General features: G+C 37.9%; 1 protein-coding gene across 1 annotated transcript; it reads right to left on the bottom strand.

Moving 5' to 3' along the window:
- Positions 1 to 25: 25 nt before the first annotated feature.
- On the bottom strand, positions 26 to 27,105 carry LOC127626591 (coiled-coil domain-containing protein 6). The gene is made up of 9 exons (XM_052102492.1): positions 26,860 to 27,105; positions 24,254 to 24,403; positions 20,700 to 20,828; positions 20,500 to 20,603; positions 17,824 to 17,984; positions 13,542 to 13,698; positions 6,584 to 6,684; positions 5,228 to 5,349; positions 26 to 3,804 (listed from the first exon to the last, which is right to left on the bottom strand). Exons 1-9 carry the CDS (start codon positions 27,091 to 27,093, stop codon positions 3,640 to 3,642), a joined length of 1,323 nt encoding a protein of 440 aa, XP_051958452.1. The 5' UTR covers positions 27,094 to 27,105; the 3' UTR covers positions 26 to 3,639.

The raw sequence follows: 27,105 nt of genomic DNA, 5'->3' as shown, positions 1-27,105 counted from the left end.
ATTCTTTGTAAGAGAAATATCCTTTATTAACAAAAAATGTGATTAAAACTGGCATAATATTAACCATACAATGTAAAGATGATGCAATAGTGGCCTCTAACCTTTTTATTATTATTATTACAACCGTGTGGCCTGTGACACCTTATTTCTTTTAGCATCTGGACCAAAGTAGAAAGAGTTTGGAATCCCTGGTGTAGGGTCATTATATTTTTTCCCCCACTGATTTGAGGTTTTCAGCTCTCCATTATTGTTTTAATTACCATACAATTACATAATGCATTATGTTTATCTTACTTTACAATGATGCAATAATTTATAACAGCCCAGCATTCATACCAGTATTTTGACAAACAAATAACAGTATGAACCCTGTATAAAGACTTTAATAATCTGATGTTGGGATATAAACTAGACAACTGTTACATTTAGCAATACCACAGTGAGTTAAGGCTCAAAGGTGTTCCATCCATTAATGATAGCAGTAAAATGAGCAAACATTACATTCATTTGTCAACAGTCTATAAAAAAAAAGGTATACAGAAAACAGAACATGCTCTGGTAAAGCTGAAATCTGCTGTGACAAACACTCACTGAGCACTTTATTAGGAACACCTTTACACCGATTCATGATATTATCTAATCAGCCAATCGTATGGTAGCAGTGCATAAAATGATGCAGAAACGGGTCAGACGCTTCAGTTTGTTCATAATAACCATAAGAATAGGGGTGAAATGTAAGCTCAGTGATTTTGACCATAGCAGGACTGTTTTGCAGGCTGGTTTGTGTATTTCTGTAACTGCTGATCTCCTGGGGTTTTCACACATAACAGTCTCTAGAATTTCTTCAGAATGGTGTATATGAGAGAGGTCAACGGAGAATGGCCAGACTGGTTCGAGCTGACAAAGGCTACGGTAACTCAGATAACCAGTCTGTACAATTGTAGTGAGCAGAACAACATCTCACAATGCACATGTCGAGCCTTGAGGCAGATGGGCTACAACAACAGAAGACCATATCGGGCACTTTATTAGGACCATAGTGTTCCTAATAAAATGCTCAGTGAGTGTATATAATGGTAAAACATAGTATTAGTTTCTTCTATACAATGAATTGAATATTTGGAGTAACAAAAGAAAAGGTAAACCAAAATGAAACCTTAAACATTCTAGGTTCTCAGAAGAACGCTATAGAAAATTGTGCTTTCAAAAATACATAGTAAAGAAATGATAGAAATAAACAGTCACATAAGCCTTTACTGACACAACCTGAAGCTAATATGACAACCCCTCATGCCATGCTGCACAGTGCAACAAGAACAGTGATGTTTAAGGACAGTGTTATTATGAACACAAAGGGCAATATGTACACCTACAGCATCTATCAGGCCAGAGCTAACCCACCCCAAAGTCTTAACCACTTTGGAACTGCTTGGATCCCTGTAAATTATTTACTGGTTTGCTTTGATCTTCAGTAAATCTGCAATCAATTAATTATCATAATATAGAGTACTTCCTTATGTTCTCTTGTTTGACATGTTTAGCTGCATCAACTCAGATTTATTTGTTAACTTGAGCCTATTCACACAGGGAGATAAAGTGAAGACTATTTACACATGCTCCAACTCCATTTATGAAATTGAAAATATTTTGAAAAAAAAAAAGAAATCACATTGGTACTAAACAGTTTAGCCGAAACAATGTAATACTTCGTTAGAAAAAAAAAAAAAAATACACCCTCTGCACACGTCAGTCTCTTTGTAATCCACACCATTTCATTTTACATTTAAAGTGTTAAGCTGAAATTAAAAAGGGGCCAATTTAGGAGCATTTCGGAGGATTGAAGTCTAGCAGATACCAACAATGCAGCACATATGCAGCAGCCGCAAAAGACAAAGTCATCTTATCTTAAAGTGAGCTGATGTTCTCACCCGAATCTTACAACACTTCTCAAGCAATGTCTGGGTCAAAAAATAAATAACAATTTTACTTAAAGAAAAGCGCACCACAAGTTCCATACCCTAATATAATGCAGAAAAAATATTTTATATTTAAATTGTATAGTACATTTCTTGTACTGAATTAACTGTATGCAGATTTAAAAAAATAAAAAAGCATTTGTCCAGACAGAATTTTGGGGGTATATGGGCATAGTCGTCACAAAAATGTCACAGTGCAAAAATCCTAATGGTCCTACAAATAGGCTTTTTTTTTTTATGCAAAATATAATGTTTTTCCACCCTTTTGATTTTGGGGTGAAATAATGCCCAGACATGTCTTTTTTAAATTCATTCATTAATGCAAAGTATTTTCACCAGAATTTCTGTGCATGGTTAATATATTTTGCTGTCTTGCTTTCTGAATACAATTTGCAAGGCAAGGTAACCAGGTGACTGTGAAATGCATAATGCTGTATAAGCAGGCTGTCTGATTAGAAAGATTCCTTTTTTTGCTTTCAGAGACACTTGCTTATCAATTATTTAACAGAGAATGTCAGACCGTCATCAGGCAAACGATTGCCGACACCAGAGCTTCTTAATATCTATAAAAGGCTATTAGCTGCTTTGACCACAATCCATCAAGAACACTGAAGCCCTCCAGCGGCTTTCTGGAATGTCCTACTGGTCCACTCTGGTTGACACTTTTAATGTGTCAACCAGCCAATTTACTTTGTCCATATAATTTAACAAAGCAATTTCTAAGAGAGTTTTGGACATAGATTGTACGCTTGACACACTGATGTCAATGCAATGTGAAGTTGCTGAAATTTTAAAGCTATAGCTCACTAAAAAATGAAAATGTTAGCATTATTTACTCACTCTCCTGTAGTTTAAGTAACCTGTCAGTTTCATTGTATAAGAACGCATCATTATCAACATTCTTCAAAATTGCATTTTTTGTGTTCCAGGGATATTAAGGGCTGTTCAGACTGTACATGTTCTTCTGCCAAAATAAAAATGTGAATGAATGGAATAGAATGCAGATGTCTTGTTCTTATAACCAGATATGGTGTCTTAAACATGGCACTCCTGCATGAGTCACTGCTATATCCTGACATCTTTGACCTTTTTTTTTTCTCCAGTAGATCCCAGCCCTGGTCCTGGAGTATCCCGAACACTGCACATTTTGTTCTTCCTTTTCTAACACACCTGATTCATCAGCTCATAAGTAGAGGTTCAGAATTGGGTGTCAAATAAGAGTGTGGGGGGTACTCCAGGACTAGGGTTGTGAACCACTGGTCTAGAGCATGTTTACATAAAATAGATATATTTTTTTTCCTTAAATGGGGTAGATGGATGCAAAATAGTGTTTTTCAAACAGGTTTTCAATGACCGAGTAAGTAAATAATGACAGAATATTTATTTGAGTGAAACAGCCTTTTAAGTCTCGTTTTCATGACAGAACAGTGCAATATCCCAAAGAGGAATGGTTACTCCATTCTCCTGCCTCAAAAGCAACCCTCTAAGAGGAGTATGCCATCACCCCAATCACCATGTCAAATGGACACAATCAATGCATCCAAACATATTTTTATGAACACAACACAGATTAATAGTTGGGGGGGGGAGAGAGGGTAAGGGTCAGTAAATCAGCTCTTTTTTGAGTCCTTTCTGATGGCTCATTGATCAGTGGCTGCGAGGACTACTGGGGCCGTTGCTGTTGCGATGGAGCTGCCTGGGATGATGCTGGATGCACAGGGGGTGGAAGGGGAGGTGGTGGCTGCACAACAGCATGCGTGTTGGGGGAAGGCGGTGGTGTAGGACGCTTGAATTTGTCCGGACTATTGCTTCTTCTTGGGGAAGGTCTCTGTGGGAGAAAGAGAGGATATATAAATACCATCTACAGAATGTTATATGATGTCCCACATCTGGTGTTTCAAACAGGCGAAGATTTAAATTGACCATGTTTACATGCACATTCCTTTCTGATTAAGGTTCTAGATACGCATTTATTCTGAAAAAGTCTTTACATGCTTCACAGCTATTAGAATATACCCGTTTACATCTATCAGCATATTCTGTTTTTCTTTTCTGGAAATACAGGACATTTATCACTCTTGCCATTTAGAAGGGATGGGACAATATATAGAATTTAGATATATCATGAACCCCAAAAAAATAACGAACCATTTTGAGTCAAAACTCAATATTTGTCCAGAAAACATCAACTGTGATAATAAATGTATTGACCCCTCAAACATCAAAATAAATGGTGCGTGTTCAATCTTCACATAGTCTTCAGGAGCTGCACTGAATTAAACCAGAAAATAAGACCAAACATTCATGTTCATGATTGGCAATTCTATATTTGCTTAAAAAAAATCCCTCATATGGATAGTAAAATGCTATTAGAAATCGAAGTGCTCAATCACAGTTCTCTCAGATGATCACTGTTATTTCAAATGATTGTGATCAGGTGACGTAACTGCGACAGGCCTAATATTAGGCTAGTTTTAAAATGCCAAAGGCCTCGCCTTTGAAAGAAGACGAGAGCAGGCAGCTGCAATCAGGAGAGGAGTGAAATAAGTGCTGTTAAGTCAGACAGTTCTCACTTCTCGTAGTGGATGAGCCACCTACGAATTCAAATGCAGACATTGTGCGATTTCCGTTTATGTGCTTTGCTGATGATGACGTGAATGTAATTTAAATTCCGTTGCATTCAAATGAAAATGTATATGATGAACAAGTCTCCCTGTTACCTGTTATTTAACCATTTCCCCCAGGCAACTTCACTTATACTTATAGGCTATAGGTTATGTATATGTATTATATCAGCCCTTGGCCACTCTGGTTTGCAGATATCACCATTTGCCATTCAAAAAACCCACATTGGTCAACCACCTCTATTGTCAGCTGAAAAAACATCAAATGAGCCAAAATACAAACAAAAAAAAAAAAAATAAGGGGTGGAATGTGTAGAACTTTGTTGACAATGGACAGTTCAAGTTAAACTTTTGCAGGTGCAGATTCCATTTGATATCAGTGTCACCTTTAGTTAAATATTTGCTTATCCGGTCAGGATAAAAATAAAAATTCAGGATGTTCAAAGAACTTAGTTTAAGATAATTCTGCAGAAAATCTTTCTGCATAACTTTGCTGTGCACACATTTCCAAAAGTGTTGTTTGGGAGTAGAAACTAGAGCACAGGTTGAGTCTATAATAAATCTCAGGGTAAGTGGGGGTGGGGGGACTGCAGACAGTCATAATGCAGCAGACCAGGAAGAACTCACTGTGATTCCATGTGAAGCTCCTACATGGACGTGCAGGCCGGGCGTGTTGTAGTAGGACATGCCCGCTCGGGTCAGTGTGGTGGGCGGGGTGAAGCCCACTGTGTGACTGGCATATGACAACCCTGCAGAAGCACACATCACCGAGAGAAAGACTTAATGAAGTTATTCACATTTACATTTACATTTATGCATTTGGCAGACGCTTTTATCCAAAGCGACTTACAGAGCCGCTTTTATCCAAAGCGACTTACAGAGCCCTTATTACGGGGATAAACCCCTGGAGCAACCTGGAGTTAAGTGCCTTGCTCAAGGACACAATGGTGGTGACTGTGGGGATCGAACCAGCAACCTTCTGCTTTTCAGTACAGTGCTTTAGCCCACTACACCACCACCACTCCGGAGGTGGTTCCGGAGCTTCATAAGTCTATTCCATGAGAAAGACTTATGAAGTTATTCCATACAAGAACCATATGATTTTTATGAATTTTGGTTTTGTTAACGGTTCCAAACATGCAATTTTCCCAATGCGAATCAGAATCTTTAAAGTTCTCTCACTCATACTTGTACTCATATTATTGGAAAAAGCCATAATGAGAAATTGTAAACAGAAAACCCAAAGGTGAAAAGTTATTATCCAATCCATTGTTCTCCAAAGTAATTAAGCCTTTTGATAGCATGTTGCCAAGTTAACAATTTGATTTACTAATCAATTTGTTAACAAAAGTAGAAGAGGAGGATCAATAGCGCTTTTTCACACTACGCTTAACCCTGGGTTCATGTCTTTAAAAACCCTGGGAAAAGGACACTTTTAACCCTGGGCAATGCAGTGTTCACAACTGAAATTAAAAACATGGGTTGGCACCACTTTTAACCTTGGATTACAACCTCCAGAGCAGGGTAAGCAATGCAAAAGCAGAAAACTGTGGTGCCAAAGACACGCAGTGTGAAATTATGCAGTGATATAATGTACAGTGAGTTGTTGAGCAACCAATAATAAACTAAACCATGCTTAACTCATTACATTTTCATGCGATCTGTAGATTTGTACAGGTGCAGTTAATTTCGTGCGGTATATGTAGTTTCACCATTCAAAAAGTTTAATGGTGACACTAAACGATTTATGTAGAGAGACAGTATTATTTGATTTTGTATGTTTTAGGTAACTTAAACCCAGAACTGACTTACACGTTCACCTATGGATTAGCAGTTATTAATACAGTTTGCATGCTCACCGTAAAATATATTCATTCAATCAATATTACTGGACTCATCAATATGCAAATCAGATTGTTAACCCAGTGTTTACATCCAGATTGTTGGACAGCAGTAGAGGTAATGCACTGAATGCATGTGTACCTGGTGAGATGGGTCTGCTGGAGCTCGGTGATGGGCTGTAGGGTATGGGACTGGATACAGTTCGTGAACGCAGGCCTTGAGCAGACATCTCATTAAAATACCTGCACAAAAACGGGTGAGTTAAAGACAGGACATTGAGAATCAACACGGTACACTGCACACACTGACCTATGTACAGTAATAACCACATAAATGTCTGCAGGCATACTGGAACAAAATTGCTGAGAGGATCTGATAAGTTTAGGACCTCTGATTGAGCAACAACTTTTCTCAGAATTTTAACTTTCTATTGTGTTGTCCTATCTAACTGACTGCATGCAAAAAGAATGGCCAATATACTGTACTGTAAATAAATTGATTGGTGTGGTTCCTTTATGTGTCAGTTGACTGAAAAGAAGACTATAGTCATCAGTCTGAATCATGGACTGAACTGGTCAGGCAACTAGGGGTGTAACAATTAATCGATCTGGATCCTATAGCTTTCCTATGCAGCTAAGTGCATTCACTTCTAATATCTGATCAAATGTTAAGTTTCAGGCTGCAGATGATGTTTGGACCACCCAACGTGTTTGGCAGACATGTGACAATCAGTACATAGATTAAGGATTTTATAATTAAAAATTATATTTTAACATGATAGGCAGTAGGGCTGCCTCCTAATAGTGGACCAAATGTTAGTTGATAAGAAGAATCTTTTGATTGGTCGGTTGGTGAGAGATGTGCCGATGCTTCGCCAATGTCAGCGAGATGTCTAGCATTTTAAATATCTGGACTTGTCTGCGAATGTGAAATGTCTTTTGACTTAATACAACTGAAGTGTTGACCTACAGCCAATGAGAGAACAAGAAACGGGGCATGGGAACTTTTGTCCTGATGTACCTACAACAGAACATCAACTAGCATGGCTGCAGTATCAAGAAATTCTCATTGGACCAAAGAATTGGAGGAACAATTAGTGGAATGTTGGCAGGAGAACCAGATTTTATGTTTCATCTGAACTGTACAACAACCGGGTGGAGAAAGAGAAGAGTTGGAGAGAAATTGCCAATTCTCTTGGACAGTCAGGAAGCAAATAGGTAGATTTTCAGTAGGAGGTAGTGCTGCACGATTAATCATATCGCAATCGCGATGTCAGCCTGTGCGATTATATGACAGCAAATGCTGCGATTTTATTAAATAAATAAGTGCATGTGTGGACATGACAGCCCATTCACTCAGAGCTGTTTGCCCATTTTCTACACCTCTAAGAGACTGAGAGGTGTAGAAAGTCTCAGTTTAGGGAGTGGCACATGTGGTCATGTGAGTTCAGCGTGGAAATCAGGTGAAGATGGATGCCGAGCAGACCGACACTGAACTGGTGGCCAGGAAAAATAACACTGAAACACAGATCACAGCTTGGCAATGTTTTTATTTCATCAATAATTTAAGTTAATATAATATGGGAGCATGCCATGTAAATAAACACAAACTCCAAAACTGTCATTCTCGGTGCGGTCAGACCAGTCGCGGAAGAGACCCATTCTGCCCGGGATTCGAGACCTGGAGAGATTTAAAGTTCTGCCAGCTGATGCACACTCTAAAATGGAGATGCTCGTATCTAACCCCCCGCAGTCTGCAGCTTGCAACGTGTCGCATCATTGATGAGATCATCATAAGATCAGTCTTATGTGAAAAATAACATTACATATACAACAACAATAAAATGTGTAATATATATATATATATATATTACACACACACACACCAAAAACAACGACAACAGTTTTAGTGGTTTGATTGAGAGAACAACACTTTTATATCCAGTTTCCTTTTCAAAGAGTTTATAAAAAGTACATGTTACATCCTGCTTAAATGTCCCTGATTGTTTGGACAATCTTATTTTCGTGAAAATTCGTAGGTTCTTAGTTATTGTTCTATTTTATTTATGTTTTTGTAATAGAGAAAATAACAAGTTTGCAGTAATGCAAATAAATCATTTAATTTTGTAAAAATATTTTAATTTGAAAACACTGCATTTATAGTTGTTGTTGCTAACAACTATGAGTTGAGAAATAAACATTTCAGCATAATCAGTCATCTATTTGTGCATTTTCCTTGATAACCAAGCAAGTTGACTCATGATACATTTGTTTATTATATTGCAATCGCATATCGCAATATTAACCTCAATAATCGCAATATGACATCGTGCAGCCCTAGTAGGAGGTACTTTTTCATATTGTAACCAATAACATTACTTTACACATTATGTAAAGGCGATTAAAAACCATACACATCATATTCTGAAATGCATAACATTCGATCATTTGATTTCATATCTCGTATCACTTCTCGCCTGGACTCCAAATTACGTTTCACAACAGAGTTGCCGGGGAATTTGTCGATTGTGAAATGTGTTCACCCCTGTTGCTGAATCCTCTTGTAATTTAAAAGCCCTACAACTTCCAAGACAAGACAGACAGTTGTGTAATATGAACGGTACCACAATCTGATGTACAGTATGTCATATTTCTTGACATTCTGTGGTTTATTGCTAATGCCATTTTTATGACTATATTCCATGTTTTCTGCATACTACATGTTGTAACCATGGAATAAGCTTACTCCGATCGTTGAATAACTGAAAATTAATTCACATTCCAAGATGTTAAGGCTGAATCATCACGCTACGAAACCAGTGTGAATTAAAAAATTTTTTTAAATCAGTGGTCTGACTGTCATCATTGTCAAAAGATTATAACTCACAGGGATGCAAAACTCATGAGGGTCCAAAAAGTTGAGACAATCACATATCCACAGACATATTTTCTGGGGTTCTTTTTTTTAAAGAATAAGCTAAAAGCACCAACTTAAGCTTTATTTTATGATTCAAGTATAGAAAATTAACTGCACAATTGTGTTCAGATTCAATAAAACCATGTAACACATTCTTTTTTTTGGTTACTAGGTAGTGTTCAGTTTAGTTCCAGCTGCCTAAGTAGATACATATCAAGACCTTGCTGGACGCCTTGAAGTATGAAACGAGTACGGCTGTGAGGTCATAGGAGACTTGAAAATGGTGAAAAAAGGCACTTCCACAGTTGGGACTGGTCACAACGGACCGAGTTCTCTGTAGGGAAGAACAAAGTGGGAGCCACTGTTGGAACCACAGAGGTGCCGATGCCACCACAGCACATCAAATTGGGCCTTATGAAACAATTTGTCAGAGCTCTAGATAAGAAGTCAGCAGCCTTCAAGTACCTTCAAGACCTCTTCCCTACACTGTCTGAGGCAAAGGTCAAAGACTTGGAACGCAGTGGTTTGGGGCTTCCTGGGCAATCACAAGGCCAAAAACTATGTGGAGCTTGTTGAGACTATGGTGAAGAACTATGGCACAATGGGCTGTAGGATGTCCCTCAAAGTCCATATCCATGATGCTCATCTTGATAAATTCAAGGAGAACATGGGAGCATACTCGGAGGAGCAAGGCGAGCATTTCCATCAGGATATACTGGACTTTAAACGCTGCTACCAAGGACAGTATTACAAGAACATGATGGGAGACTACATTTGGGGGCTGATTCGTGAATGTGATTTACAGTACAGGACAAAAATTGTTACATAGTGTAATTGATTAGTTTAATGACCCCTTCTGGAGATGCCAATAGTTGGCAACAAATGTAAGTCAAATGTGCTATGAGCGAGTCATTGAATCATTTGAAATGTTCATGACCGAAATCTGCCAAGAGTCTTTACAGTGTTTAAGCATTATAAGAACAAAGCAGATCTATACTTTCTACTCAGTTTGTGAACTGCCGAGCATGACTTTTCACCCAAAAAGACAACAATAATAGTCTAATAATAATGAGTTTCAATAACGTGCTTACCTTCTTACGACTTCTGTAGAATGTTTACGCATTATAATACAAAGCAGATGTACTGCATTTTCCTACAGTATTTAAACAGCTGAACATTACTTTTATCAGAAAAGATTACAATAATAGCATAATTACAATAATTTGGAGTTTCAAAGATGTCCCTTTGTCATTGTAATGTGCATTTCACGAGTTGAGTCAAGGCAACAAAGCTCCTCTAAACACCAGCGTCAAGCAGCGCTTTGTCCTCCATATTAGGGTGCCTAAACACACGGTGGTACGTCAGGAGGAAAAGGGGAAATGAGACGTTCCACATCTCTTCATAAATTTCAACCATTTAAAAATATTTAATGTAGCTTTGTACTCTAGAAGACATAATTTGTGAGGCAAAACATGTGTGAAAATCACTTTGGTGTGAAGTTGGAGCCGAGGTTTGCTGACGCGTCACTTCATAGACTTCAATGTATTCAAGACAAGAGACATCCCCTCAACATGCAAAAACATCAATCAAAATGAGAAGTTTCATGAATGCCGCTTCTTTCTTTGCATGCGCTGCTGAAGAAAAGCACGCGATTGATCATAGTTGTAACCAATCAAGAGATCTGCCTCAGTTACACCACGATTCCCAAACTCACGATTGGCTTCTGCTGTAATCAATTATGAGAGTGTGAGCGCCCTTAAGTAGCTAGTGGTAGCTCAGCGGTTAAGACTCTGGGTTACTGACCGAAAGGCTGGGGGTTCAAGCCCCAGCACCGTCAAGATACCACTGGGCCCTTGGCCCAATCTGCTCCAGGGGCGCTGTTTCATGGCTGACCCCAGCTCTGACCCCAGCTTAGTTGGGATATGCGAAAACAACTGCATTTCATTGGCTCTGTACCTGTACTCTGCACAATAACAATGAAAGTTTAATCTTAATCTTAACCACTGATGTTGTTTCACAATGTGCAGCAGCCAGCAGTGAAAAAAACTATACAAATTTGATTATTTGACTCCTATTCTGAGTCAGATCATTACCATGCTTTTGTGCTTACAACGAAAACCTTGCTAGCATCACAGTCAAATGGTTATATTCATATTTTCCAGGACAAATCATTATTTTTCCCATGACTGGAAAACTGCACTGCAAAATTCCAGGTTTTCCAGGACACATGGGAACCCTGCAGGTGTGTTACGTCAGACAAACATTTCATAACCCAGGGCAAGGTAGTTTACTGTCAGTGACAAACATTCATTTACAAGTCAAAGTTCTTACATTAAAGGATAATAAATTGTGTTTAGCAAACATTTTGCAGAGACAGGTGTTCAAAGCATGATTAATTACACAGAGACATCTCTGGCAATCAATGTAACCCTACAATTAACAAACTCCCCCTCAATCTCAAAACATTAAAATGCTTGTTTAGTTATCAGGTAATTGTCACTGAATTTCGAATTAAGTGAAAAGTCACATCATGCAAGATCTCCATCAATCATTGTTTTCATGATCGATCATTGCTGCCATGTCCGAGAACTCATGCCCATCCCTAATCAACAGTTAACTGTTGTAATTTAGAACAGTTAACTGTAACAGTATTTTTCAATACAACTGTGAAAGTTGTAGCCAAGTTAAAACATGGATGACACATACATTTCTGTTGGAAACAAGTCATTTGTATGTAAATATTTTGGATTAAAAGACTAGCTTGACTGTTGTAGAGATGACAAATTGTAAATGTACTGTTTACCTAATTTTGAAAGTACTGAAATTTGACTCTATATATACTTTTCCTGACAAAATGCATTTATTTCCTTCTTAGGAAAAAAAACATGTAACAATAATTCTAACTAACATTTTCCAAACAAAGCCTTTCACGGTATAAAGACAGCAATGCACTAAAATAGCACCAATTCAAGTAACATTAAATGTTTTCCAAAGTCTAAGCAAAAGGTTGACAAATTGAAAGAACTTGTCTCCCCATAGGTTCCATATTTATTGCAATGCACATAAAATCTCTTAAACTTTAATCCTCCACAATATTATTAGGCCGGCAGACTGTGGCCACTTTGCTACAGCAATTGTCTAGCGCCTGTTTGAACTCCTAAAAATAAAGTGCTACACACATCTTTGTTTTGCTTTTAGCATTGGCACTGCCCACATAATGATACTGTACTTCATCTGTATTGGTGATAGTCAAGACTTGACATGCTTTTGTGGTAATAACATTTTGCACTACAGAGGCTGCAAAGTACTTTATTTCTATCACAAGTCCCATCTGGGTTTGTTTTGTACAACTGAAAGATGTCCTTTCCCCCATCACTTGATGACTGATGCAGAATCGCTGTGTGTTTGTTTGTGATGTGTAGGTCAGTGAAATACTGTCCCCGGACAGATCGTTTAGAACCCGCACGGTGTGGAATAAAATGTCAGAATCTAATGTAAAATTGGTAAATGTGATAACTGTGTTCAAGAAAAATTACTGCATTAAACATTTCAAATTAAATTGTATGCGTTAATGAATACATTTTGATAGTTCAATTAAATATTAAGCTTTGTAAAAACGGTTTATGCAACCCTGAAGTAAAAAAACCTATTCTGTAGAAAAAACACTGGCTACATACTGTTTATATAGTGAAAAGATTTGCAAAACTACATATTTTCAGAATCTACTGGTTTGTGGGTTGTCTGAATGATTAACTGACTAGTCGACCTTAAATAAATCCTGTACAATTTGGTTTCGGTTTCACCTCATACTGATTAAAGGATTAAAGGCATAATGTAATAAAACAACGCAGGGGTCTTGAGACTATATTTAACTTGACACACCGACTCGATGCTTGTGGTGTGCTAAAAAATTTTTTGTGCTGGTGCTTTAAAGTGGATGAATTAAAAGACAAGAGGGTTTTACAGTGAAAATATAAAAACAGAGACAGCACACAGCATGCTAAAAACAACACAAGTAAAAATACAAAAGAAAAAAAAAATTATATTTAGATAAACTAGTCGTACGATTTATGGATAACTAGTATGCCAGCATGACCCACCCCTAGTCTGGGGAAATTATGAAATTGAGCAGTAGGTGTTTCATGTGATGATGGTAGCATGTGCCATTCAGATTTGTGTGTACCTCTCGTCATCCATCTCCAGGCTGGACTCGCTCTCAGACAGCTGCCGGCACAGGGCCTCTCTGCGCTCTACCTCCCTCTGAAGCTTCCTCTGCAGTCGGATGTTCTCCTCACGCATATGCCGCTCTTCTTCTATGTACTGAGCCCTATTCTCTGTATCTGTAGACACACACTAATCTTAATGAGCACAGTAACATTTATGGTTAAATAATTTGGTAATAGTACATTGAGGCATAACCAATCAAATCAAATATTTAGACATAAGAGTTAACTGTACAATAAAAATGTACTGTCAATTTCAGAACACAACTTCCTCCAGTCTAAAGAGAGCATTTATAGTTGCCACCCTGCAAAAATGTCTCGTTTTGAAATCTGTCCGTTGCACATTTGTATTTATACATCCCACAACGTGTGTCATCTCACCCTAGGCCCCGCCCACTGGTGTGCAGTTCAAGTCAACAGAGAAGGCCTCTAATGGGGACAAATCTGGACAATTTTGGATTATTTTGTATATGAAAATTAACTACACAGACTCTTTGACTGGTGCCATATATCTCACCGCTTTTAAAAGACGCGGTGTTAAGTTACAACTCTAAAGTGAGAAGCAACTCTCTTTCATTCAGCTGCTGCCTCTTGTTGTTTTGAGCACAAACATGTCATGGCACACATTCACCCATCTGCGCTATTTTAAATTGTTGGTGTATGTAAACATAGACTAGATGGACGTCTCTGAACGTTTCAATGTGTTTCTGGCGATGAGCACCGCAGTGCACCTACAGTATATGTGCGCATCATTTCACCATGCTTTGGACTATGATGTGTGCATTTGGTTTTATTTTTTTCAGCTCATACCATCGTGGATTGCTTGTGAACCAGACATAATACGATTCAAGCTTTGCAAATTAACTGTTATTGAAGAACAGGACAGTTAAAAACACTTGGACATGATCAAAAACTTAGGAAAACCGTTTCACTTATGAATATTTAAATTGTCACTACTGTTTGATAGTTTATGGTGCGGAATGAGAACAGTTGTGCTTGAGATGAACAGTTTAATATATCTTGATGCAATGTGCTGGATGTACGTTATATCTAAACCCTGCAATTGTTTTTATATTGTTGAGGGGCTAGTTCATTCTTTTCCGATTGAGTATGCTGAATTTGAGGGACTGTATGATGTTAGCCAATCATAACAGTGGTTGTTACATTGAAGTATTAAGGAGGCGCTTAGGCCGTAACCGAGCGTTTCAGACAAAGGGCCAAAAACGATCAAATTACTTAAGTGTGACTCTTTTGGTGCTTTTATAACATTATACTGGACCTAAGGGAAGATAATAAAATTAGTACAAAAATAGCACTTGATGACCCTTTAAGAACAGCATGACTAAACGGATGTGACAAACACAGCACACATGAAGGTTTGGTTAATGTATATCGGTCTTGAATAGACTGACTGCAATGCATATTTCCAAGGTACTCTAAATACCGCTGTTTTAGTTTTTTGGAAATAAGAGATATTTTACAAAGATCTGGGAGAATGTTAGCAGGAAGATACATGGATTTTAAACATGCACTCATGACTGTGAAATTATTTCAGTCATTATGTGTAGAGTTGTTTGGACATGCCTGCAAGTGTGAATTAATATCTGCCATTTACATTATAAGCACTGTCCCAAATGACACCCTCAGTTCTTGCGGTTCTTCTCTGTACTACAGGTCTACAGAGGACTATCATATTCCCATAAGTTTCCTCTAGGGCTGCAACTAATGATTAATTTGATAATCGATTAATCTTCAATAATTTCTTAGATTAATTGGAGAAATAACAATACGTCCTGTATTTTATATAAAAAAAAATTTTATCCCCTTTTCTCCCAATTTGGAATGTGCAATTCCCACTACTTATTAGGTCCTCATGGTGGTGTGGTTGCTCACCTCAATCCGGGTGGTAGAGGACTCTACCTCCGCTTCTGAGACCATTAATCCGTACATCTTATCACGTGGCATGCAGTGCATGACACCGCAGAGACTCACAGCACTTGGAGGCTCATGTTACTCTCCGTGATCCATGCACAACTTACTACGCGCCCCATTGAGAGAGAGAACCCATAATCGCAACCACGAGGAGGTTACTCCATGTGACTCTACCCTCCCTAGCAACCTGGTCAATTTGGTTGCTTAGGAGACCTGGCTGGAGTCACTCCGCATGCCCTGAAAATGTTATTTTTTAATAAACAGAAATGATAAAGGTTGTAAGGATTTGGAGTGGTTTACTGTACTGAACGATTCTATACTCTCACAAAACTTTGAACAAAGCCTGAATTGTTATGTTCGATTTGTAGTAGTATTACTTTCAGGACATATTTCCTTTCCTTTACTGTTTATTAAAGAGTAAAATGATCCATCAGGGATTGAGTGGGACAAACACTCAGCCCAGCTGGGGCAATGGTGACACGTTAGATTATTAGAAATATTAATAATTCTACCCAGCTGAAAAATACATTATCATGTTAGAAACATGTTTTTCACTGATTTGATTTTTAAGTATTTTAAATTAATATTGTAAGTTTTACAACCATATTGTCACTGATTACTATTTCTAAAGTATTATTTAAAAAAATAAATTAAGGGTAGAGCATGCTTATCCAGTAAAATAATGTTTGCTATAGGGTTGGTGCCGTTTTGGCAGCACGAGGGGGACCTACACAATATTAGGCAGGTGGTTTTAATATTGTGGATGATCGGTGTAAACAGAGTACAATCATCAGCAAAACAATGCAGATTCACTCTTGTGCTGAAAAGTCTCATCCTGGTGCTCATTGTATTACATGTGGTTACATGATGATAAATGATCTAAAACACTTCAAAAACCGACACAGATGACCATGACATCCATGAAAGCTGCACGATTGATTACATTGAAACTGAAAGCGTGATATGATGTTGCACAAGTTTCATCAAAGTGATTGTGCTCCCTTTCTCCATTGCAATCGGTTTGATTGACACGGATGTACATGTACGCTTGCTCAGTGAAGTTTAACAGAGACTTGCATGTGTTAAAAACAAACAGTTTAGCGAAATACGTGCCTGATTTTGAATTCATAACATTTATACATTATAAAACATAGGAAATGCTTACTATAATCTTCTTTGAAGTGTTTACAAAGAGCGCTTGTGTGCTGGACTTGTTTTATCCGCTTCAATTTGTCTCCATCATTTTTCAAAATCTATGGGGGGTGCTCCAATTAATCGCTATGCCCCCCAAGCTCAAGTGAAGCAAACAGTCCAAACTAACCCTAACCCTAACCAAATGTGCTGGTATGGAAGACGATGACAGAAAACATACACAACCCTCTGCAAAATGTATCTCTTTAATGCTTAAGGTTAAGTCATTTTTATGTGTTGCTGTTACAGCAATCAATGCGCTGAATCAACAAAAGTTTTGGATGCAAAAGCCTCAGCAGTGAGTCTTCCTGGGATTTTATCTGCGTGATGAAGTCATTGTTGTTTCTTTACGTACTGCCCTCTAAACAAAACAAAAAAATTAAACTGGCTACAATGAGTGAAAACGGGATTCCTGATTTGTACACTGTAGATTTTTTATTTACAGTACACCTGCATCAAGTTATTAAATGGTATTCGCAAGCCTATTTATTCCATAATATGACACATTCTTGTGCAAAACAGAATATTCAATGAGAAAAGAATGTCTAATGGGGCTTGACTTTTCCAATGGGGATTGATTGGATTGTGAGTTACTGAAATAAAGTGAGACCTGAATGAGAGTTTGGAGTGAACTACTACCCTCCTGAAACACCAACACCACCCACTTTTGACAGACTTGGAGGGAGAAGGTCAAGTTCACCGTCAAGAGAATTTCTACATATATCAATTGTAACTCTTTTTCAAACCTATCATTATTTGCCATTATTGTCTTAATAGTTGCTGCATTTAAGTTAAACGGCATTAAAATACAGCAAGATTTGACAAAATGTAAGAAATACCTACAACTGTAGCCTTAAACAATGCCTAAATAGCTATTTGTCAATTGGCTACATTGAAGAAGTGATTTCATTTGAAAAGGAAAGTAGTTTCAGTGATAGATCAAGCCATTACGTTTTCATGAAAGATTCTAAAGACATTTATTTTCTTCGGAATAACATGTGCTGATGAATCAAGCACAATAAGACCAGAAATGTGTTTTGAGAACATGGGATTGATGTTGATTTTTTTTAGTTGACTTTATACATTAAAGAACTAATCTAGTGTAGCACAGCCACTCACGCTGTAGCTCTGCGGTGCGCAGGTTCTTCTTCAGTTTCTCCACCTCACTCTTGAGGAATCTAATGTGTCGCATCATGTTCTCAGGTGATTCAATCTCCATGGAGATGTCCCTGGGGGACGGAGGGGCAGAGACAGGCTGGTCAAGCTTCTCCTGTAGAATTCTGCTGGGGAGGAACAAAACAGATTCGCAAAGATCTTTCAGATTAAACCTTTTAAAGATGATTTGGGGAAAAATGCAGATCAATATAAACAGTCAGTTTCTGCAAGCTCTAAATTAAAGGGATAGTTCACCTAAAAACGTTTTATGTCAATTTACTCACACTCATTTTTTTCCAAACCCCTATGACTTTCTAACATCTAAAAACATCTCTGCCCAACATCTGGTTTTGTGTTCCTCAGAAGAAAGTTATATGGACATTTTTAGGTGAACAATTGTTTTAAAGGCCCCAATATACTTCATTCAAAATTGAACAACGAACGGGCTTGATGTCATTTAAAACTGAATCTGGCCAATAAGGTGTTTTTGCATTTGTTTCGGTGGTTCATAGCAGCTCGCCTAGGCAAACTTTTAGGAAAACATCTAACCGGCTGTTGAGCACCTTACTTCCATTAGTCGTGTCATCAGTAGGTGTGACCTGAAGCTCCAACTACTAATTTGTTTTTCGGTCAGCATTAAACACAAACACACAGGTGCGCAAGACTATGTCATGTGACTTTTTTTTGTTTAATAAGTCTACAAAAGTAATGAAATCTACTCAAATACTAAAGTGCACATTCACTCATGTGCCATCTGCAGCAAAAACCATTCACACATCTGCTTAAAGTAAGATATGCCACCATGTTTGTCTGTATTCTGAACAATAACATTCTTTTATACACCCATTTTTGCAGCAGTATCAGTGTCACCATAAATTACACTCACCTAAAGGATTATTAGGAACACCATACTAATACTGTGTTTGACCCCCTTTCGCCTTCAGAACTGCCTTAATTCTACGTGGCATTGATTCAACAAGGTGCTGAAAGCATTCTTTAGAAATGTTGGCCCATATTGATAGGATAGCATCTTGCAGTTGATGGAGATTTGTGGGATGCACATCCAGGGCACAAAGCTCCCGTTCCACCACATCCCAAAGATGATCTATTGGGTTGAGATCTGGTGACTGTGGGGGCCATTTTAGTACAGTGAACTCATTGTCATGTTCAAGAAACCAATTTGAAATGATTCAAGCTTTGTGACATGGTGCATTATCCTGCTGGATGTAGCCATCAGAGGATGGGTACATGGTGGCCATAAAGGGATGGACATGGTCAGAAACAATGCTCAGGTAGGCCGTGGCATTTAAACGATGCCCAATTGGCACTAAGGGGCCTAAAGTGTGCCAAGAAAACATCCCCCACACCATTACACCACCACCACCAGCCTGCACAGTGGTAACGAGGCATGATGGATCCATGTTCTCATTCTGTTTACGCCAAATTCTGACTCTACCATCTGAATGTCTCAACAGAAATCGAGACTCATCAGACCAGGCAACATTTTTCCAGTCTTCAACTGTCCAATTTTGGTGAGCTCTTGCAAATTGTAGCCTCTTTTTCCTATTTGTAGTGGAGATGAGTGGTACCCGGTGGGGTCTTCTGCTGTTGTAGCCCATCCGCCTCAAGGTTGTGCGTGTTGTGGCTTCACAAATGCTTTGCTGCATACCTCGGTTGTAACGAGTGGTTATTTCAGGCAAAGTTGCTCTTCTATCAGCTTGAATCAGTCGGCCCATTCTCCTCTGACCTCTAGCATCAACAAGGCATTTTTGCCCACAGGACTGGATGTTTTTCCCTTTTCACACCATTCTTTGTAAACCCTAGAAATGGTTGTGCGTGAAAATCCCAGTAACTGAGCAGATTGTGAAATACTCAGACCGGCCCGTCTGGCACCAACAACCATACCACGCTCAAAATTGCTTAAATCACCTTTCTTTCCCATTCTGACATTCAGTTTGGAGTTCAGGAGATTGTCTTGACCAGGACCACACCCCTAAATGCATTGAAGCAACTGCCATGTGATTGGTTGATTAGATAATTGCATTAATGAGAAATTGAACAGGTGTTCCTAATAATCCTTTAGGTGAGTGTATAATGTAATCTGTGCATATTATGGCGCATTAGCGTCAAGAATTTAGCATCTAAACAATACAAAATAAACATTTTCTACTGCCTATATATCACTTCAAATCATCAGCGAGTGGATAAAACAGCTTCTTTTACTGACCTCATGTGAATTATACTTCTAGAATGAGGCATAAAGTCATTGATAACTCATTTTTAAGGTTTTACATGTAGCATCCTCATATTTAAATGATCCTTTATATGCCTCACACAGCGGTGTGGTGGATGTCCGAATGTTCGCAAATAATATTCTGTTGCTCAGCTTTTTAGAACTTCTTTTTACCCCTCAACGAAGAAGATCATCTCCAGAAGTATATCAGGGCCTTACGTCTGGCAAGAGAATATGCAGACATTACAGATCTATTAAACACTGACATTAGCAGCTTTTCAGTAGAGGTTTTAAGTCACTTTAAATATTTAAAGTGGTAAGATCCAAAACCTTTCTTGGCTACAAGGCAGTATTTATATTTCTGTGTTACTCAAAGAAGCAGCTACTGAGAACAGAACAGCACTGGCCTTTTTTCTGCCTCCAGTTTGTCCATGCGCTTCCAAAGCCGATTCACTAGAGCTTCTTGTTCTTGCTCTAATGTGTTTTCCAAGTCGATCTTTTCACGACTGAGCTAAAAGAACACAATTGTTTAAGTAAAAGCAAAGCACTGAATATGTTGAATGGAACTCAATGAACAAGAGTTGTTACTGTTGTTTAAAAAAATTACCTGTTCTAATGTGAGCTGTTTGGAGATTGTGTCATTCTCCAGCTTCTTGATCTTCTTCATAAGTTTGTTCACTTGAAACTCCTGCTCCTGTTCCAAGTGTTGCTCCAGTTCGGCTTTCTCATGTTGTAACTAAAAATAAATAAATAAATGAAAATGGCCTATGCCATAGCAAAGCTACTCATGCCTCATATTTTGTATTATGGAAGAAATTAAACTTTTCTGGTTTTGATTCGACTTAAAGGGATAGTTCACCCTAAAATAAAAATTCAGTCATTGTTTACTCACCCGTGTTGTAACCCCATATGGCAAAGGGAGAAATAAAAAAATAAATAATAAAAGTTGTGCTCATTGATGTCAAACAACGGCAGTTTATGGTGACCACCACTTCACAATTCAAAAAGGATGCAAATGTATAATTTAGAAGTCTAATAAATTATTGAATGTGACTTATGCCTTGTTCTGAAGGCATACGATAAGGTTTGGTGAGAAACTGAAATCGAATTGATATTTTGTAAAAGTCTTTACCAACCATAAAGTTCATGAGAGTGCACAAGAATATACAGCCACTGCCACAGCAATAGTAAAGGTTCCGCCACAGTGATAGTAACAACAGAACACAACACAGCTGCACACAAACCAGACGAGAACTTAAAAAAACATGTCTGGAAAGTTTGAAGTCAAAGAGGAGATGCATTTCTATACCCAGCCTTTGTTTGAAGTGGAGAATGCAGATTTATCATTCAAATAAATTTAATTCACAAACCTTAATAATATTTAGCAAATTCAGCATTTCTTCATGTGGAACGCTCATAAATATTTCTCTGCACATTCTATCACTCTGGATCAAAACTGTATTCCCCTGACTCAAGAATGTTGCATGATGGTCAATCCTTGACACTCCATAAAGGCGATCCAGGCAGTATTAATTGAAAGCTGTAAGGAGATTGCTCCACATTGGATACACACAAGCGTGAGAGAGCAACGTCAAAATAAAAGCACATAACGTGCACTAGAATAAAATTTGATTGCTAATACACACATGCCATCTGTGGTTGCTGGACTACTGTGCGTGCACTGTTGTTATTTCCTTCTTCCTAATATATTAACAATTTCTTTGTGCAAACAAATGACTAAAATTCCATGACTAAACTGAAACCAGAAGAAACTGTTATCTACCATTTTAAACATCTTATTTCTTAAAAAAATTCATTTATATATTAAGTAAAACATTTTATAAATATAGTGCTAAACAAAAAGTAAACATTTTAGCAATTTTATGTATACGTTATTTACTCTATTTTACTGTTTTTCCTGCATAGACAGTTTTGTTTCAGCAGCCAGAAAATTAGCTTGAGCGGCCACTGAAACAAAATTAATGATATTCAATTCAAAATTTATGGAGTTAATGGAGAAAAATAACCTTGGGGGAAACCAGGCTCACTGTGCGGGTCTAAACAGCATGAATATAATGACAATATTGGTTCTTTATATGTAGTTCAAGTAATGGTTTAAAATTAATAAACTAACTGTTAGGGGCCAATGTTTAAACAAAAACATTTTATATGAAAAAAATGGACAGATACACAAGTACGCTTCTAATCTGTAATGCGGCGCGACTGAAGCCTGGATTTCGTGCGAGTGTAGAGTGACTTGCACATTTGCGCAAGGGATCCGCTCTAGTGGAGGTTTTTCAAATACAACCTTAATAAACAATATCATGATTTTATAGCAGCAACAGTAGGCTAACTGTGTATTTTGACAATTTTACAGTTTCAAATAAAATATCTGTTACACAGTGGCAGTTGTACTAAGTTTATAAGTGTGTTTAGGTTACTATTTTTTTTTATAAGCTAAATAATTTTCAGCAAAAAACTTTTATATAAATAAATTCAGCAAGACAAGTTAGAATATTCTGACTTTCCTTATATATTTGAAGTTAAATATTTTACTTATAAGGAAAGTAATAGAATATTAATAAACTATGATCTCCTTTTAAGGCTTTAAAAACTTATGTTTTACATTTCAAAATAAGTCAATACTAAATTCTCTTTTTGGTCAACTTTAGTTTTGGGAAATTTTTCATTTACACTTGTTTTATTAAAATCATTTTATAATGTTTTTAAATAAATAAATATAAATTATTATGCAATAGTAAAATATTTATTTCCTAATTTCTTCACATTCACAGGTTATTGTAATGCTCTGATTAAACCCATGAGCCCTTATTTGTCATGAAGCAAAAATCTTTGAGATTTAATTTCATCATTTTATCACTCCACAGAAATAGAGTGAGCATGCGTCTCCTTTTTAACACTGCGTGTCATAAACACAGCGTGTATGAACCAGGAACATTTGCCATTTCACAAATGTTTAAAGTGAAACCGGAGCATTTGGTGTTCAGCCTCTGCTGACTGTGCGCGAATCAGTGTGCTTCACATGCTCTTCAGGACAGGAGCTTGTTGACCCCAAGGTGTGGCTCAGTGACAAGAATAAAAGACACACAAATGCGCCGTTCATGGCATATATACAGTACCTTCACATATAAATTCCCTTATTTGGGCATTAAAACGTGATTGGAATTTGAATGCCCAAAAATCACAATTGTCTCAAATTGTCTTGCATATTGGTTGACCACAAGTAATTTTATCTATAAGAACTAGTTCTTGATTTCCAAACCTAGTACTGTAGAGTACTTGTTGAGTCTAAGTGCTTTCTAACAAAAAGCACCCAATGAGTCAAAATGTTTCCATCTGTGAAACTGTTCAAATCACATACTCCCTTCTCTTCCACTGCATCTTATGTTCCTCAAGAAGTTGAGGACATCCAGAAAACCACCGACACCCTAAGCTAGAAGAACTTCCTTAAAAACAGAACCACTAGAACAGTTCCCTAAAAAAGCATGAATCACTGTCTGAAAGTTGGATGAAGCTCAAGAGCATGGAGGAACTGGAACGTGCTTTTTGAGGAAGCTTGGTCCAGGGTAGGTGGGCTCAGAGAGGGTCATGTGCCAAGCGATGAGATGGCATCCAAAAACTGGCAAGTGGATTTGGTTGTGTGCCAGATCACTGGGTGTATTTTTTAATGATCCCAGAGAGGATGGTCATGGCAGTTGATAGAGCAGACCTTGAACAACATTTCCTACACTCCCCCTCAGTGATTGAGCACTGCACTTCTTCAAAGCCTTAGAACACTCCCACATTTGCTGTGGAATGGGTGTTCTTGAACATTGCAATACTGAAATGTAAACAAAAAGTGCCATTGGTGATTAAAGATTACAGTCGTATTTTCATTTGAGCAAGGTTTGGTATGGTATGATTACAAACAGTTAGCAGTTAGCTACCCGTACTCGGGACAAAACACTGTGTAACCCACCACAGTGGATAAATATAACTGAACTGTGTCAATGAGCCCGGATCGGAAGGGAGCTGCATGGTTACGCAACAAGATCTGGTAAGCCTGATGATGGAAAACCAACAAATGTAAGTGGCCATCCATACCAGAGTACAATAGAGAACAAATCCAAGACCCATACAAAAAGACGGCCAAGCACTTACTTGCATAAGTTTTCGTGAGAGTTCATTGGTGAGGAATTCCTCTTCCTTCTCATAGTGGACGGCTAGTGTTACTTTCTCTTTCTGCAGGGCCTGAATCTTCTTGAACAGGGTGTTACTGATGAACTCCTCTTCTTGTTCTGCCCTTGCTTGCTGAAAAGATAGATAGAAAAAAATGTAGGACAAGCACACACTACGTGACAGAATGTTGTCACATTGCGCACATTTAAAGACTCACAGGCTACATCCACACGATACGTTTTTGTTTGAAAACACAATAATTTAGCTACTTTTTGGACTTCCATCCACACACTTTTGAAAAAGCTCTCCCAAGCGCATACATTTGAAAATGTTTTCTTTGCATTGTAGTGTGGACTGCAAAGGCTGAGACATTCAAAAACAATGCCAAAACAATCAAAATGGCTGTCAATTTTGTAGTGCTGTTGTTGTGCAATTTATATAGTGTTGTTAAAGTTACATTTTACTTTGTACAACCTCAACACTGCATTCCTACAAAGACGACGGGAAGTTTACTCGGAATTGCTGTCCGGTGGCGGAACCCGAGGCCAATTGCGTTTCAGACCATATGTGGAAATGATGAAGAGCTATGCTTCTTATATTGTTTTTTTCTTGCATGTGCAGAAAGGAGATTTAAGCATTATCAGATGTTTCAGTGTGGATGAGGAACTTTCAGAAAACGTTTGAAAATGGCAGTGTATGCCCAGAGCATTAGGAAAAAGAAAATGTTTTCTCATTTATCCAGATTACACAGTTTCATGTTTTCTGCCATTACTTTTGTTGGTGCACACTTTACACAACTAATCACAGACTAGGTGCATCTATTACAAGATGACATTCTCCAAAACCAGTAAAGATTCAGGGTTGCCTTAAATATCCAATTTCTCAACTAATTACAAGCATATAAGAAAGTGGCCTCTCTGACTAATTAATGCAGAGGAGCAAAATAAAATCATTTTTATTTAAATGCAACAACCTAAAGAGAGGCCTGAGGCTGATGTTGTACCAAACACCGATCAGCAACAACATTAAAACCACCTGCCTAATATTGTGTATGCCTCCCCCGTGCCGCCAAAACAGCACCAACCCGCATCTCAGAATAACATTATATTCTTCTCACCACAATTATACAGAGTGGTTATCTGAGTTACCGTAGACTTTGTTAGTTTGAAACAGTTTGGCCATTCTCTGTTGAACTCTCTCATCAACAAGGCATTTCCATCCACAGAACTGCCCCTCACTGGATGATTTTTGGTTTTGGCATCATTATGAGTAAATTCTAGAGAATTGTGTGAAAATCCAAGGAGATCAGCAGTTTCAGAAACACTCAAACCAGCCCATCTGGCACCAACAATAATCCATGTGATTATCTAATCAGCCAATCGTATGGTGGCAGTGCAGTGCATAAAATCATGCAGATATGGGTCAGGAGTTTCAGTTAATGTTTACATCAACCTTCAGAATGGGGGAAAAATTTGATCTCATTGATTTGGACCATGGCATGTTTGTTGGTGCCAGATAGGTTGGTTTGAGTGTTTCTGTAACTGCTGATCTGGGATTTTCACACACAAAAGTCTCTAGAATTTACTCTGAATGGTGTCACAAACCAAAAAAAATATACAGTGAGGGGCAGTTCTGCAGATGGAAATGCTTTGTTGATCAGAGAGCTCAACAGAGAATAGCCAGAGTGGTTTGAACTGACAAAGTGTGGTGAGATGAATAGCATCTCAGAATGCTAGTTCACATTCTTTTGGACATCAGTTCACAATACACTTTACAACATACATGCATGACATAAGGAAGTGAAGGTATATATCATTTCTAAATATGAAGCCATTCTAAACAGAGAATCTGCAGACCGTAAGCCAAGAGAGAATGGGAACTGCAATGAAAGAATCCACATGCACCATATGGCCAAAAGTATGGATGCATTACTTTGAATAAACTTCAGATACTTATTAAATCTAAACTGACTTATATATTATGGCCAACCCTGCTTAGAGGCCATATGACTAGTGTGCAATAAATCACGGCTACATGACCTCATATTTTAAAAATGGCAATATTATGTATTATATTATGGGATTTCAATTAGTTAATAGATGTATTTTGGTCTAATACGTTGTCATGAATCGTATCCTTTATTCAACTTCTGACAATTACAAGTGAAGTTAAATATGAGGTTCATATAAACGAAATATCACAGTTTTTTTCTCTCAAAATGAGGTTGATATGTCGAAACTTTACTATCATAAATAAACTGCTACAAGGAACATTATACTGACCGTTTCCTAGACACAAAACACAACCGTAGCTTTAACATATTTACTGAAAGGGGACTAATACGTGCACCTACAGTGAATTAAATTGAAAAACAAAACAAAAGACATAACGGGAAATAGAGGACAGTAAAGACCTTATCATTAGCACGTTAGCACTCAATAAGCTAAATGAATCACGACAGCCAAATTGTGTTCCATAACATAGTGAACTGCACCTGAAATGATCACCATCTAATTTTTATCAGTGTTAACTTCCATAAACATTTGCAAATTTTGTATTTAATAATGAAACAGTTGAGAATGACTCACTATGGTGACACTGGCTTTGCGCAAGTCTCTATTCTCCTCCTGTAGCGCTTTACACTTCAGTTTAAACGTCTCGAGCTCGATCTTTAAGACTTTGTTCTCCTGCTGTAAGGAGGCCAGGCGGTTCGTCAACTCCTCCAGACGGAAGGGAGAGATGAGGACGGAGGAGGATGAGGATAAGGAGCACTGAGGGGTGGCTCCGTCCGTGTCGCTCTCACTCGCACTATCCGCCATCATTGAGCATCAGTG

The sequence above is a fragment of the Xyrauchen texanus genome, chromosome 33, assembly GCF_025860055.1.
Source record: "Xyrauchen texanus isolate HMW12.3.18 chromosome 33, RBS_HiC_50CHRs, whole genome shotgun sequence".
In the NCBI taxonomy this organism is placed as follows: domain Eukaryota; kingdom Metazoa; phylum Chordata; class Actinopteri; order Cypriniformes; family Catostomidae; genus Xyrauchen; species Xyrauchen texanus.
Note: the sequence above shows the minus strand (reverse complement) of the source record. Positions and strands in the feature narration are given on the sequence as shown.

Excerpts from the sequence above, each read along its gene's own strand:
- LOC127626591 (XM_052102492.1), bottom strand. The coding sequence starts at position 27,093 with ATGATGGCGGATAGTGCGAGTGAGAGCGACACGGACGGAGCCACCCCT. Across the intron at positions 24,404-26,859 it reads GCAAAGCCAGTGTCACCATA|CAAGCAAGGGCAGAACAAGA; the intron begins GTGAGTCATTCT and ends CTATCTTTTCAG. Across the intron at positions 20,829-24,253 it reads TCTCACGAAAACTTATGCAA|TTACAACATGAGAAAGCCGA; the intron begins GTAAGTGCTTGG and ends ATTTATTTTTAG.